Raw genomic sequence first — 12,936 nt, forward strand, 5'->3', positions numbered from 1 at the left:
GGACTCAACCACAGAAGTGACCTCCCTCCAGTCACTCTTCTTCTTTTTTTTTTTTGTTTTTGCAAAGACCGACTACCCCCTCAGTGTCAGCCAACGACCGAGGAAGGAAAAATTGCTCAAAGTAATGAAGCAATGTTGAGGCAGCTGTGCAAATCGCGGACATTTGGGGCAAACCGCCGGTCGAACAATCACCACCTCTCACAACGGACTGCTCAGGAGAACTAGGAACTTCCACTGCATCCAGCATGTGATTGGCTAAACAGGCCTTGGATCCAGTGACAAGCCAGGGTTTCCTTCTCTTCAAGTAAACAATGGAAAAAAAAAAAAAAAAAAAAAAATACAGATCCAGATATTCAGTAAACCTCTTTTTATTTATTTATTTATTAAAAAGACACTTTCAAACAACATCTCCACCTGTGATACTGTTGCAGGGGTCTAGACAGGGCGTTAATGACAACCATTATTTGGGTTTTCCTTCAACTGCAAAAGTAGAATTACATGGTAGAGTTAGGCGTTCAGTGCACAGGGGTCGTTGGGGTGTTCTCTTCAGTACACAGTCACACACACAGAAACACAGCTCAGATAAATAACTGGGCATAACACAGCTCACTCTGTTTTCTTTTCCTGAACGCAGGCAGCCCTGCTGTTCTGTGGAAGGCTGCTCATTTTCTGGAAAGTATGTATTTGTGTAGCAGTTTTTTTCTCACTTGCAAGTTGACCGAACCCCCTTTAATTGACCAGTTTGACAATGTTTGGACATTGCCCATATGAAGACAAATATGTCTGCTGATGTGTTATTCTGCATGAATTGCAGGTGACCTCTCCAGAAATTGACATGTACCAGACACTGTCCACTAAAGTGTGTGTGTGTGTGTGTGTGTGTGTAGGTGGGCACGTGGGTGTGTGAGTGTGTGTGTGTGTGTAGGTGGGCGGGTGCATGCGTGTGTGTATGTGTGTGGGTGCATGTGTGTGTCTCTCTCTCTCTAACACAGGCCACTGGCTCTTCCTACACTGCGGAGCTGAAGAAGCTGGGCTGGGGTCTGTGTGAAGATGGGACGCTGTATACAGTGCTGTACAGAAGGCACACTGCTTTAAGCCAACTCGGCTGTCGGCCATTTGCAACAACAAAAGACCAGTGCGTGTCATCAGCTTTTATTTACAAACGTACCGAATTAAATTAAAAAGCAAAGCACATTCTCACCTTTAATAGGATTCACTTCATATTCAAAAGAGTTCTGAACCTCTGAAACGTACTGGCTTTGAAGAAATCTACACGCCAAGTACGTCCGTTCACTAGTTTTCAGTGTATTCATCATTATTGTTTAAGTTCACTGTTAACAGGAACTACAAACCCCAACAGGTTTACAAGTCAGTTCAACTATACCACATCCCCTTTTTAATTTTTTTTTTGAAATTTTACACTGAGCTATATTACAGAGAAAAAAGAACACCAGCTCTTCACAGAGCAGCTCGTAAAATAATTTAAATACAAACAAAATAAAAAATAAAATTATTGCAGTATACTACAATCATACAACTGTTACATGCTACGAAAAGCAGCATTTTATGCAAAGATTTTCAGTGCAACTTGATAACTTGAGTTCCTCATTTAATGGGAGCAGATGCTCTGACTAAAACACGGTTTCTCTCAGCGTTGTGTGTGCACACACGATCACGGGCAGACCCCCTGACCAAAACACGGTTTCTCTCTGTGTTCACTGTAGTGGGGAGACCCCCTGACCGAAGCACGGTTTCTCTCTGCGTTCACTGTAGTGGGCAGACCCCCTGACCAAAACACGGTTACTCTCTGCGTACTGCGCACAGTCGCGGGCAGACCGCCTGACCGAAGCGCGGTTTCTCTTTGCGTTCGCTGTAGTGGGCAGACTCCCTGACCGAAGCGTGGTTTCTCTCTGCGTTCACTGTAGTGGGCAGACCCCCTGACCAAAACGCGGTTTCTCTCTGCGTACTGCGCACAGTCGCGGGCAGACCGCCTGACCAAAGCGCGGCTTCTCTCTGTGTTCGCGGCCACGGCACAGCGCTTGAGTGGGCGTGGGAAACCGGGCTCAATGCTTCCCTGTATCGCCACGGCGACAAAGACAATGGGCTCGCGCCCCTGGAATCCAGCGGAGGGGGTTCCACCGATCCAATCATTTCATAAATCACCGGTAAATGACCGCGATTAGGACACGGGCCTCTCGACCGGGTCGGACCGGCGCAGGGTACGACGGCGCGGCTCTCCTCCGTTCAAACGGTGCTGAGGTCTGCCTGGGCACGCCATCGCGGTAGAGACGCGGTGGAAGCGTGACCTCACAGTGTGAACGAGCGATAACATCGGCTGAGCTTGCGTGTCACAGCGCGGGACGGGCGTCTCACCGCACGGCGTTTCGGTACCCCCCCTCCCACCCCCCCCCCCCGCGCCCCCACCCCCCCCGTCCTGCTACACAACACAGACTGGGGTAGACCCTACTTGTGGCTTCAGCCATTTGCATCTCTTTGGCTGTATGAAAAACAAAAAAGGAATTAAAGAAGAACATTAACAGCAACATTAACAACAAACTTGAAGAACACTCCAGTGCTTTTCCTGGTTTCCCAGGAGATGAGCTGCACAGAGCACCTCAGACATTTTTCCACCTCTATACGCTTCAGGCCCGATTCCCAGAATCCAGTGGGTGTGGGACAGGGGACGACAGAACGTCTCTCTCTCTCTCTCTCTCTCCCTCCTCCGCTCTGCCTCCATGGCAACGCCTCCGTGTCAGCTGACGTCCCTGCCGCCACGTCTGTCGTTTCCTCTCACGTGGCGAGTACTCCGATCCCCACGCGACTCCAGACTCAGCTGCAATCAGTCACAGCCCCCCCCCCCCACTTCCTGTGGGTGGAGCCGCGGGAGGCCCCTCCCCCCTGGCAGCAGGGCGGAGGCGGGGCCGGCCTCAGGAGCCGTGGCCGGGGGGGTGCTGGAGGTCCTGTCCCGAGAAGATGGGGTGGAGGAAGGGGTGGAGCTGCAGGGCGGCGGCGGCGGCGGCAGCGCCGCCGGGGCGGGGGGCGAAGAGGGTGGGGTAGAGCGCGGCGTGGGGCATGTGGTGCAGGGCCAGCTGGGTGTGGTGCAGGGCGGAGGCCGGGATGATGTGGATGGGCTGGCCCGACAGGAAGGCGTTGGGGTGGGCGGAGAGCAGCCCGGCGTGGCCCAGCGAGGGCGCCAGCGCGGACAGGCTGAAGGGCGTGAGGTGGTGCTGGGGGATGTGGTGCACCTGGGCCAGCTGGTGCGCGTGCAGGTGGGGGTGCGGGTGCTGGTGGTGGGCGCCGTGCGGGTGGAGGCCCATGGCGGCGGCGGCGGTGGCCGCGTGGTGCTGCAGGAGGGCGTGCTGCACGCTGGTGAGCGAGGCGGCGGACACCGTCGGCTGCTGGATGTGGATCTGCTGCAGGGTGGGTTGGGGTGGGGCCAGGCTGGCAGCGGCGGCGGCGGCGGCGGCGGCAGGGAAGGCCTTGACCTGCTTGGCCAGCAGCTGCTGCTGGATGTGCTCCTGGGCGGCCTGCTGCAGCTTGCCGTACTTCTCCATCTCCTCGGGGGTGAAGGTGATTGGCTGGCTCTCCAGCGGCGCCAGGTCGTCCTCCTCCCCCACCTCCTCCACGCCCATGTCCTCCTCCTCCTCCAGGCTGGGAGGGGGGTAGCGGGGGTAGGGGTGCGGAGGCATGCCCTGCAGGAGGGGCTCCAGCATGGGGTCGGGCCCCTCGCGTCCCGGGTCGGCGTGGAAGGGCGGGGCCAGGGCGACGCCCTCCGGGTCGAACAGCGGCGCCTCCAGCAGGGGCTGCGCCTCCGGGGCGGGGACCCGGACCTCCGGCTGCTCCTCGGCCTCCTGCACGGCCTCGCCCGCCGCGCTCACCTCCGCCTGCCGGGGCAGGGGGGGCGGGGGGAACTCGCGGATGGGCTGCACCAGGATCACCTCGCCCGCCTCCGAGCTCCCGGCCCCGCCCGCCTTCTCGGGGGGGTCGGGCCGCTGCAGGCAGGCCAGCAGCGAGGGCTTCTTGCCGAACAGGGGCAGCATGGCCTTGTTGCCCAGGGCGGGGGGCAGCCTGGGCCCGAAGTAGCCCTGCGGCGGGTCTTTGACCTTGGCGCCCGGCTTGGCGCCCGCGGCGGTGGCGGCGCCAGCCTCCTCGCCGCTCTTGCGGGACTGGATCCGCTCCAGGAGCTGCCGGGCGGTCAGCAGGCTCCTCGGCCCGCCGCCCCCGCCCCTGGACCCCATGCCCGCCCTGCCGCCCTTCGTCAGCGCGGAGGAGGAGGAAGAGGAGGGGTTGGGGGCGGCGCCGGCGGCGTTGCGGGCGGAGTCCCGGCGGGGCGGGGCGCGGGACGAGGAGGACGAGCGGGGGGACTGGGACCGGTAGATGCGGGAGCGGTTGAAGTCGCGGCGGTGGGCGGAGCCTTCGCGGCGGTGGGCGGAGCCTTCGCGGCGGCGGTGGGGGCGGGGGTGGCGGGAGGCGGGGGAGCCCTTGGCGGAGCTGGACGAGCTGCGGCTGCGGCTGCTCCGGCGCCAGGACCGCGCGCTGCTGCGACTGCTCCGGCTGCGTCGGCTGCGCTGGCTGCTGGAACTGCGGGAGCTGCTGCGCCCCCGCCCCCGCCGCCGCCGGCCCCGCGATCGGCTGCGCGACTCCGCCGCCGACGACGACGATGAGGAGGAGGAGGAGGAGGAGTAGCGGCGGCGGGAGGAAGAGCCGCGTCGCGGCGAGGGCTCCGAGTCGGAGCCGGAGGAGCGCTTGGATCGGCGCCGCCCGCCGGCCCGCCCGCCGGAGTCGCTGCGGCTGCCCGAGGAGCTGCGTCTGTGGCGGTGGCGGCGGCGGCTGCTGTCGGGGCTGCTCCCCGCCGTCGAGCGCTCCGAGCTGCTGGAGTACGAGCGGCTGCGGGTGGCCCGGCGCCGGCCCCGCCGGGAGGAGCCGCTGCGGGACCGCGGAGAGTCCCGGCTGCCGTGGCGACGGTGGCGACGCTGCCGGGGGGTGGACCTGCGGCGGCGAGAGTCCCCTTCCTCCTCGCTCCCGCTGCTGGGCCGCCCGCCGCGCCCAGAGCTCTTTCTCACGGTGGTGGCGGCCGGCGGGGCGGGGGCGGGGGCGGCGGCGGTCGGGCCGGCGTTGGGCCTGTGCCGTTTGGGGCCGTTGTGCTCCTCAGACTTGGGCCTCTCCGTCTCCTGAGCCGCTCCCTCTTTGGCCCCCGACTTCTCCGGCTCCTCCCTCGGGGGACACTTCCTCTTCCTGCTCTCCGTGCCTTCCACTGGCCCCGCTGCCTCCTTCTCTTTCTCCTTCTCTTTCTCCTTCTTCTCCTCCTCTCGTTCCTCCGCTACCTCCTCCTCTGCACCCGAGGCTCTGTTCTTGTTTTTCTTAATTTTGTGTTTCTTCTTCTTCTTCTTCTTCTTTGCTTTTTCTCCCGTGGTCTCGACTCCTCCCTCCCCCTCCCCCGCCCCTTCCCCCGCCTCCTTCTCCGCCCCTTTGCTCTTACAGCTCTTCCCGGACTTTTTGTGCTTCTTCTTTTTTTTTTTTTTCTTGCTGTTCTGCGGGTTCTCCTCGTCCTCCCCGCCCTCTTCCTTCACGCCCGTGTCGTCCTTTCCGCCCGCCTTGGCCCCCGGGGTCTCCCTGGTGGTGGCGGCGGCGGCGGCGCTGGTGGTGGGGGCGTCCCCCGCGGGCCCCTCCCCGGCCGGTTTGGCGGGCCCCCGGGCGCGGGGCGCTTTGTTTCGGGAGCGCTTGAAGTCGAAGTAGAGCGGGTTGCAGCTGTAGGACAGGGGCGGCTGGGCCTGAGTGAACTCCAGCAGCTCCGAGGGCCACTGCAGGGTGGTGCTCTCGTCCTTGCCGAGGACCGGGAAGAAGGGGCCCGTTGGAACCCGGGGCCCCGAGTGGGGGCCGCCAGGCGCCTCTAGCGCCCCCTGCTGGCCGCAGTCTGCCGCGGCTCTCTCTGGGGGAGGGGGGCCAGGCTCCGGGGAGCTCTCGACACCGTCCTCCACCTTCACTGTGGGCGCCCTGGTTACGGCGTCGGCCGCCACCGCCTGAGGTTCGGGAGTGTCGCCCGGGCTCTTCCCCGGGTCGCCCTCGATGACCTTGGGCTGCTTCTTCTTGGCGTTGGCCGCTGTCCTCTTTTCCGTGGTCCCCGCCCCCTTTTCAACAGCCACCACTCCCTTTTCTGAGACCGCTGCCCCCTTTTCAGAAGTCACCGCCCCCTTGTCAGAGGCCACCGCCCCATTTTCAGAGGCCGCCGCCCCCTTTTCAGAGGCCGCCGCCCCCTTGCCCGCCTCTTCCTCCTCCGGGCCTGCGGTCTCGTCCGACGCCTTCATGAACAGCAGGAACTGGAAGTGGGGTTTGACGCGGCAGTGGGCGGGCGGCATGTAGTGGTAATACTGGGGCTCCTGGCCCGAGGCGCCTTCCCCCTTCTTCATCATCATCTTCAGCTTGGACAGGGTGGAGGCCAGGGACCCCCCCTCGTCCGTCTGGGGCTGCTGCTGCTCCTCTTCCTCGGCCCCCTGCCCGGGGCTCCCGGGGGTGGGGGCCACCGCGGCTGCTTCCTCCCCGGCCTTGTCTCCCTCCTGCCCCTCCTGCACCTCCTGCGCCTCCTGCGCCTCCTGCCCCTCCTCCGCCTCCTCGGCCTGGTCGGCGAAAGCGGCGGCAGCGGTCTCCAGCTTGACGGGGGCCTTCTTGGCGAAGGAGAAGGACACGCTGACCTTGGGCGCGAAGGACATGCTGACCTTGGGCGCGGGGGAGGGGCCGGCCTTGCCCAGCGTGAAGCTGATGGGGGGCATTCGCATGGGGGACGCCGCCTTCTCCTCGCCGGACGACCCCTCCCCCGACGCGCAGTCCATCGCCATGGGGACGCCCTCCAGGCCGCCGGTGGCCTCCTCCGCGTTATCGCCATCGACCGCCACGGTCGTGGGTTTAAACATGGGGCCGCTGCCAGGAGCCCTGCCAGAGAGGACAGAAAGAGACACTCACATCTATCCTTATCCTCACATTTTAGAGACACACATCTATCCTTATCCTCACATTTTAGAGACACTCACATCTATCCTTATCCTCACATTTTAGAGACACACATCTATCCTTATCCTCACATTTTAGAGACACTCACATCTATCCTTATCCTCACATTTTAGAGACACTCACATCTATCCTTATCCTCACATTTTAGAGACACTCACATCTATCCTTCCACATCTGCATAATACAGCACATGAAAGAGACACGCACATCTATCCTTATCCTCACATTTTAGAGACACTCACATCTATCCTTATCCTCACATTTTAGAGACACTCACATCTATCCTCACACATCTGCATGGTACAGCACAGCTATGAAAAGCAGTTTTGCTTTAGAGAGTACTGTCATTACACGGATCCTTCCGGCTTTGTCAAGTTTATCAATCCGTGATCGCTCAGTGTTTCTCATGGAATGTGCTACAGAAACAAGCACCCACACATTTACTCATACGGAGCAGATGCAGACTTTCCGGATTCATGCTCCTGAGACCCTGGTGACAAACGCGGGGGCGTTTGGAGTTCAGTGACATCACTGGAGTGTTACGGCGTTATTATGAGGCCAGCTGGCGGCCTCCCGCCACCAGGGGGCGGCGCTCCCTCACCGGCTGGGACGCTTCCTCAGCTCGGCCAGCTCGCGCAGCCGGCGCAGCATCTTCTCCTGCTTCCTCCCGTCCTTGCGGAAGCGCGAGCGCGACGACACGTTCCGCGCAAACTCCCGCTGCTTCAGCTCCTTCAGCCGCTGCGCGCGGGGGAGAGGAAGGGACGGAGGGAGAGACAGAGATTGAGGGAGGGACAGGCAGGGATGGATGGAGAAGGGGGAGGGAAGGAGATGAAGGGATGGAGTGATGTTGGGAAGGATGGAGAGAGAGAGAGAGGAATGGAGGGAGAGCAGAGACAGAGAGAAGGAAGGGCAGAGCAGGTTGGAGAGGTGCAGGGAGCAGTGGAGGAGAGAGATCAGAAATGGTTAGAGACTACTCGCTTCAGGAAGGGTCCCAAACAGCTTGTTTCCTGCTACCATGGTGATGCTTTCACCTGAAACACACACACACACACTCACAGACACACCCCAGAAAAAACAGAACAAGAATAGAATTTCTCACTCTCAGCGATACCAAACCGAACGTCACCATGGCGATGACGCGCTTATCGCGATTCGCGCAGTGCAGATGTGACTCGCGGGTCATATCTGTGGAATGCCACTGCGCTGGTTCACAGGCGAGGCCAGGTGTATCAGACACACACAGGAGCGGGAGGACTGCAAGAGTGGAGGGGGAGGGGTGCAGTGTTTGGGGGCGAGGGGCGCAGGTGTTTGGGGGCGAGGGGCGCAGGTGTTTGGGGGGGGGGTGAGGACTGCGCGTGGGGACTCCCGCCCTACCTGCTTGTGGGCGTGGTCGTAGGAGTTGATGTGGTTGTCGAACTCCTGGTGCTTCTGGTACTGCTTGTCGCAGAGCTCACAGTAGAAGTTTGCCCTCAGGTCCTCCAGCGCTTTGGCGATTGCTTTCTCCTTTTCAGCGAAATCCTGAACGCACAGGCGTACACACGCAGACACACACGTACACACCCCACACACGCGCACACACACACACGCGCGCACACACACACACACACACACACACACACGTACACACACACACACGTACACACACACACACACACACAGACGTACACACGCAGACACACACACACACACACACACACACAGTAACAGTAACGTCAGTGCTCCCGTGTCCGTGCCCACGCAGCTGTCAGACGCGGGTAACACACACATCTGCCCCAGTCTGGGTGACTAACGCAGCGAGGGCCTGCGCAGTCTTCACTGAGCAGCTACTGATGCTGCCCCCGCGCTGCCACACGGCCCCGCAGCGCCCACAGCAACGAGAGCCCATTAGCATGCAGCAGGGAGCCCCACTCCAGCCACACTAACGCAGTGACTGCTTTCAGCTGCACTGCATCACCCGTTAGTGATGTCATGGTGATGTCACTCCTGTGGTGCATCAGTGTTTCTGCGGGGGAGAGAGAGAGGAAAGAGAAAGAGCAGAGAGAAAGAGAGAGGGTGGGGAGAGAGTGAGAGAGAGAGAGAGAGAGAGAGGGGGAGGGTAGGAGGAGAGTGAGAGAGAGAGAGAGGGGGGTTGGGGAGACAGAAAGAGAAAGAGGGGGGTTGGGGAGAGAGAGTGAGAGAGAGAGAGGGAGGGTAGGGAGTGAGAGAGAGAGAGGGGGAGACTCTGACCTTGTACTTCTGGCGCTGCTCCTCTGTGTCCTCTTTCTCCACCTCCAGCGCTCGCCTCTTCTCTGTGGCGTCCTCCGCATAGTCCAGCTGCCCAGAGCAGCACACACACGTCAGCTACGCGCACTCACACACACACACACACACACACACACAAATAAACTCAAACACACTCACACACTCACGCACTCACGCACTCACGCACTCACGCACTCACGCACTCACGCACACACACACACACAAATAAACTCAAACACACTCACACACACGCAGGCAGGCAGGCAGGCACACACACGCGCGGGCACTCGCACTCACACTCCCCCTGTTAGTCTTTCAGACACCAGCCCTGCCCCTCCCTCCTGCCAGTCACCACGGTTACGCAGGTCTCACCTCCATCTCCATACGTCCCATTCCCATGACGTCATATTTGAGGGTGATGGGCACAGGGTCCGTCCGCCCTGAGAGGAGAGAGAGAGAGGGAGAGAGAGAGAGAGAAGAGGGAGAGACAGAGGGAGAAAGAGGAAGAGAAAGATAGACGGAGAATGAGAGAGGGAGAGAGATGGAGGGAGAGAGAGAGAGAGAGAGAGACAAAGTTAGGGCACAGAGAATAGTGAGCTCGGCTCAGCTGCGGACAGCTGTCTTACTGCGCAGTATGTTGGGTTAGAGATACTGCCCTGATGTGCAGAGACCAGAGAGCTACAGTGAACCAAACACCAGCCATTCTCACAGCTTGCACGTAGCCGCTAGACCTCACAGACCGCGCGCGTGCGCTAGCACTGATCCTGCCGAGCACTGATCCTGCGTCGCAGGGCCGGTCTGACCTCGCGTCCTCTAGGAGGGACAGCCCATCAGGGTTCGAGTGACGTGCCACAGTCACGGAACACTCTAACGCTGATGTCACAATCACGACTGGTAACTGAAAGCCAATGGAGTTCTAGAACACAGAGTTAGAATTCTGAAAAGACATTCCCAAAAACCTGCTCTTCAAAGGGGTAAATGCTCTCCATGTGACATTGCAGGTTCCAGCTGAGGCTCTAGACCTTTTTTTTTCTCTTTTTTGGCAAATGGGCTCCCCCACAACCATCCCATTTACTACGACACACCCCTCCCCCCTCCTCTTAACGCAGGGGGGTGGGCTCGTCGGCTCAAAGGCCTCACAGAAGCTGTGAAAAGAGCTGGATCAGAAGAAAAGGAACTTATGAAAACAAAAAAACAGAGAGAAAATAACGATAATTATGAAATTAAAAAACAAATAAAATAAAAAAATTAAAAATCAAAACTATATCGGGAGATCGATACATTTGTTTAATCCACTCATAACCAGCCAAACAAAGCAGAGAGAGGAAGGGTAAGGACACAAGCACTGAACTACGGCAGCGAGGTGATGTCACAGGCAAGTGATCGCCATGGTGACAGTGCAGGGGGGGAGGGGGGAGGGGGTACTTACCTGGGGGCAGGTGGGGAGGGGGAGGGACAGGAAGGGGAAAGTGGACGGACAGTCAGTAAACAGAATGCACAAGACACAACTTGTACTACGCTGCTGCTTCTGCCAGTAACCATAATCAACAAGGCTCCAATTAGTTTGTTTGGTTTCAGTTTTTTTTTTTTTGTTTTCCCTTCTGCATTTTCATTTTAAAAAAAAACTATACCAGAAAGGTTACACCCTTGGGCCAATGCAGGGCTTGCAAATGAATAAATACGATTTCGAGAAATGCGATACAGCTACAAAGGGCTCAGAATTAATAAAGACAGTTAATGCACAGTCAGCTTGTTCAGCTCTTCTGTCGTTGGAATAAAACTAACATTAAACAGAGAGGAATGAGAGCCTGAAGTAATGTGTTATCTTTCCCAAAGTGCTTTTTTCCCCCCCTTTTCTTATGTAATTTCCCAGCAGCCTTTGGGAGGGGACAGACGCTCACAGGCCTCAGCTCACTGAAAGGAAAAAGCAATTAAGCTTCTTCCAATTAAGCTTGCTTTTCAGCAAGTGCATAGATTTCAATCTCCGAGCACGGGAGGAACACCATCTACAGCTTAACATCGAGTTTCACGCCGCACGGTCCGTTAAGTAAGGCGGAAACCTGGTGCGGGTCCTCATCCCAACACATTCCACTTTCCCTCCAATTTTTCACTTTTGCGTCGTGACACAAGTGCAGCAGCGACTGAAGCTAATGAAAAGCCTGTCGTGCGAAGTCAGCGACTAAATTTAGAACCAATCGAAGGAGATTTGATCTGAGAGTTCCGCCAGCGGCCGTTACGCTACGCAGGCCGCTCCGTGCTCCGGGAGACCCGGGGAATACGTTACGTTTATTTATTTTACACTCGCTATAATTCTCGCTATAATACTCGCTATTACGTTTATTTATTTTACACTCGCTATAATTCTCGCTATAATACTCGCTATTACATTTATTTATTTTATACTCGCTATAATTCTCGCTATTACATTTATTCATTTTACACTCGCTATAATTCTCGCTATAATACTCGCTATGAAACGTCCACGGGCGACAGACCCGAGCACTTACGGGGAGGAAAGGGAAGCCTCGCGTTCCGCCGACCCCAATTAGACGCTTTATTAATCCTCAGCCCCTCGAGCGGAACGGTGTGGCGGGAAAGCGCTAGCGCTAGCGGTAGCTCTCCCGCGCTCCGCGCCCGTGGCCCAATGGTACAACCGAAGCCACGGACACTGTGTGGGAGGGTGAGCCCAGCCTCGCCTGACCTTCTGCCCCAACAGCGATGTCTGCAAGCCAGCTGCGGCGGGGAAGCCTAACGCGGGTCGTCCGAGCAACACGCCGGACGATGATTAAAACGCCGGCTCGCGTTGCGCGAAACGACGCGCTAGAAATAGCAGGTTTTCATTTACGTCCGGGCTGTAACGCAGGCTATTTTCAGGTTAGCTTCATTCAAATTCGAAGGCTTAACACCTTCACGGGGAAAGCCACCCAGTGTGTCCGTAGGGGGGGGGGAGAGTAAAGACAGCGGACGCTAGGATGCTCGTTTAAAGGTCCGCTGCTGGACGCTGAAAGAAGCGGTCCCTGCTCCTGCTCCTGCTCTCTCAGCACCCTTCGGGGGGGGGGGGGGGGGGGGGGGGGGGGGGGGGGGGGGGCAGCTTACTCGGGAGACTAACGGGTGAAACATTTGCAGGTGGGGATGACAGAGGCAGAAGCTAAGGAACAGTCCTAAAATAAGGGATAAAAAGGTGCTTATGGACTCTCCCATGTTTAACTGTACGGGGAGGGGGGTCTCAGGGTACTTATGGACTCTACCAAGTTTCAGAGTATGGGGGGGGGTCCTCTGACAGACCCTTTCTACCCTGTAAGTAAGGCAAGGCGTGGGGTAGATAGCCTTGTCTCAGCCTTCTCCACTCATTTCCCTCCACTAGCTAAAAACATTTGTGCGTTTTTTTTTTTTGTTCGGTCATTAACTGCATCTGGCTGACAGTCAGTGCTGTAGGGTCAGAAACCCGCCAACAGGGGGTGCTGCCTGGGATCCTCCAGCTACAGGCGGCAGGAACCACAAAAACAGGCCCAAAGAAGTAGCAGAATTTGTCAGTACAAACTGAAAATGTAACCGGAGGAAAATACTTCATATTTTCCCCCCCGAGCAATTATTTGAAACGATAAACTGTGATATTACTTCCGTGACCCGTGTACGTGTGGATAAAAACAACCACGAAGGAATGTGCGCTGAAATGAGGTGTGTAGTTTT

At 58.0% G+C, this 12,936-nt stretch overlaps 1 protein-coding gene across 2 annotated transcripts in view; it reads right to left on the bottom strand.

Annotated features, from left to right (window-relative positions):
- Nucleotides 1-2,423: 2,423 nt before the first annotated feature.
- Nucleotides 2,424-12,936, bottom strand: part of LOC118216812 (G patch domain-containing protein 8-like) — a 40,180-nt gene continuing 29,667 nt past the window's right edge. For both annotated transcript variants that reach the window (XM_035398328.1, XM_035398329.1), the window contains exons 4-8: nucleotides 9,619-9,686; nucleotides 9,232-9,318; nucleotides 8,380-8,523; nucleotides 7,607-7,743; nucleotides 2,424-6,927 (exon numbers count right to left, since the gene is read on the bottom strand). In XM_035398328.1, coding sequence (XP_035254219.1) covers nucleotides 2,928-6,927; nucleotides 7,607-7,743; nucleotides 8,380-8,523; nucleotides 9,232-9,318; nucleotides 9,619-9,686 — 4,436 coding nt within the window. In that variant the 3' untranslated portion in view covers nucleotides 2,424-2,927. The remainder of the gene's footprint in view (nucleotides 6,928-7,606; nucleotides 7,744-8,379; nucleotides 8,524-9,231; nucleotides 9,319-9,618; nucleotides 9,687-12,936) is intronic.

The sequence above is a fragment of the Anguilla anguilla genome, chromosome 17 (genome assembly GCF_013347855.1).
Source record: "Anguilla anguilla isolate fAngAng1 chromosome 17, fAngAng1.pri, whole genome shotgun sequence".
NCBI classification, from domain to species: Eukaryota; Metazoa; Chordata; class Actinopteri; order Anguilliformes; family Anguillidae; genus Anguilla; species Anguilla anguilla.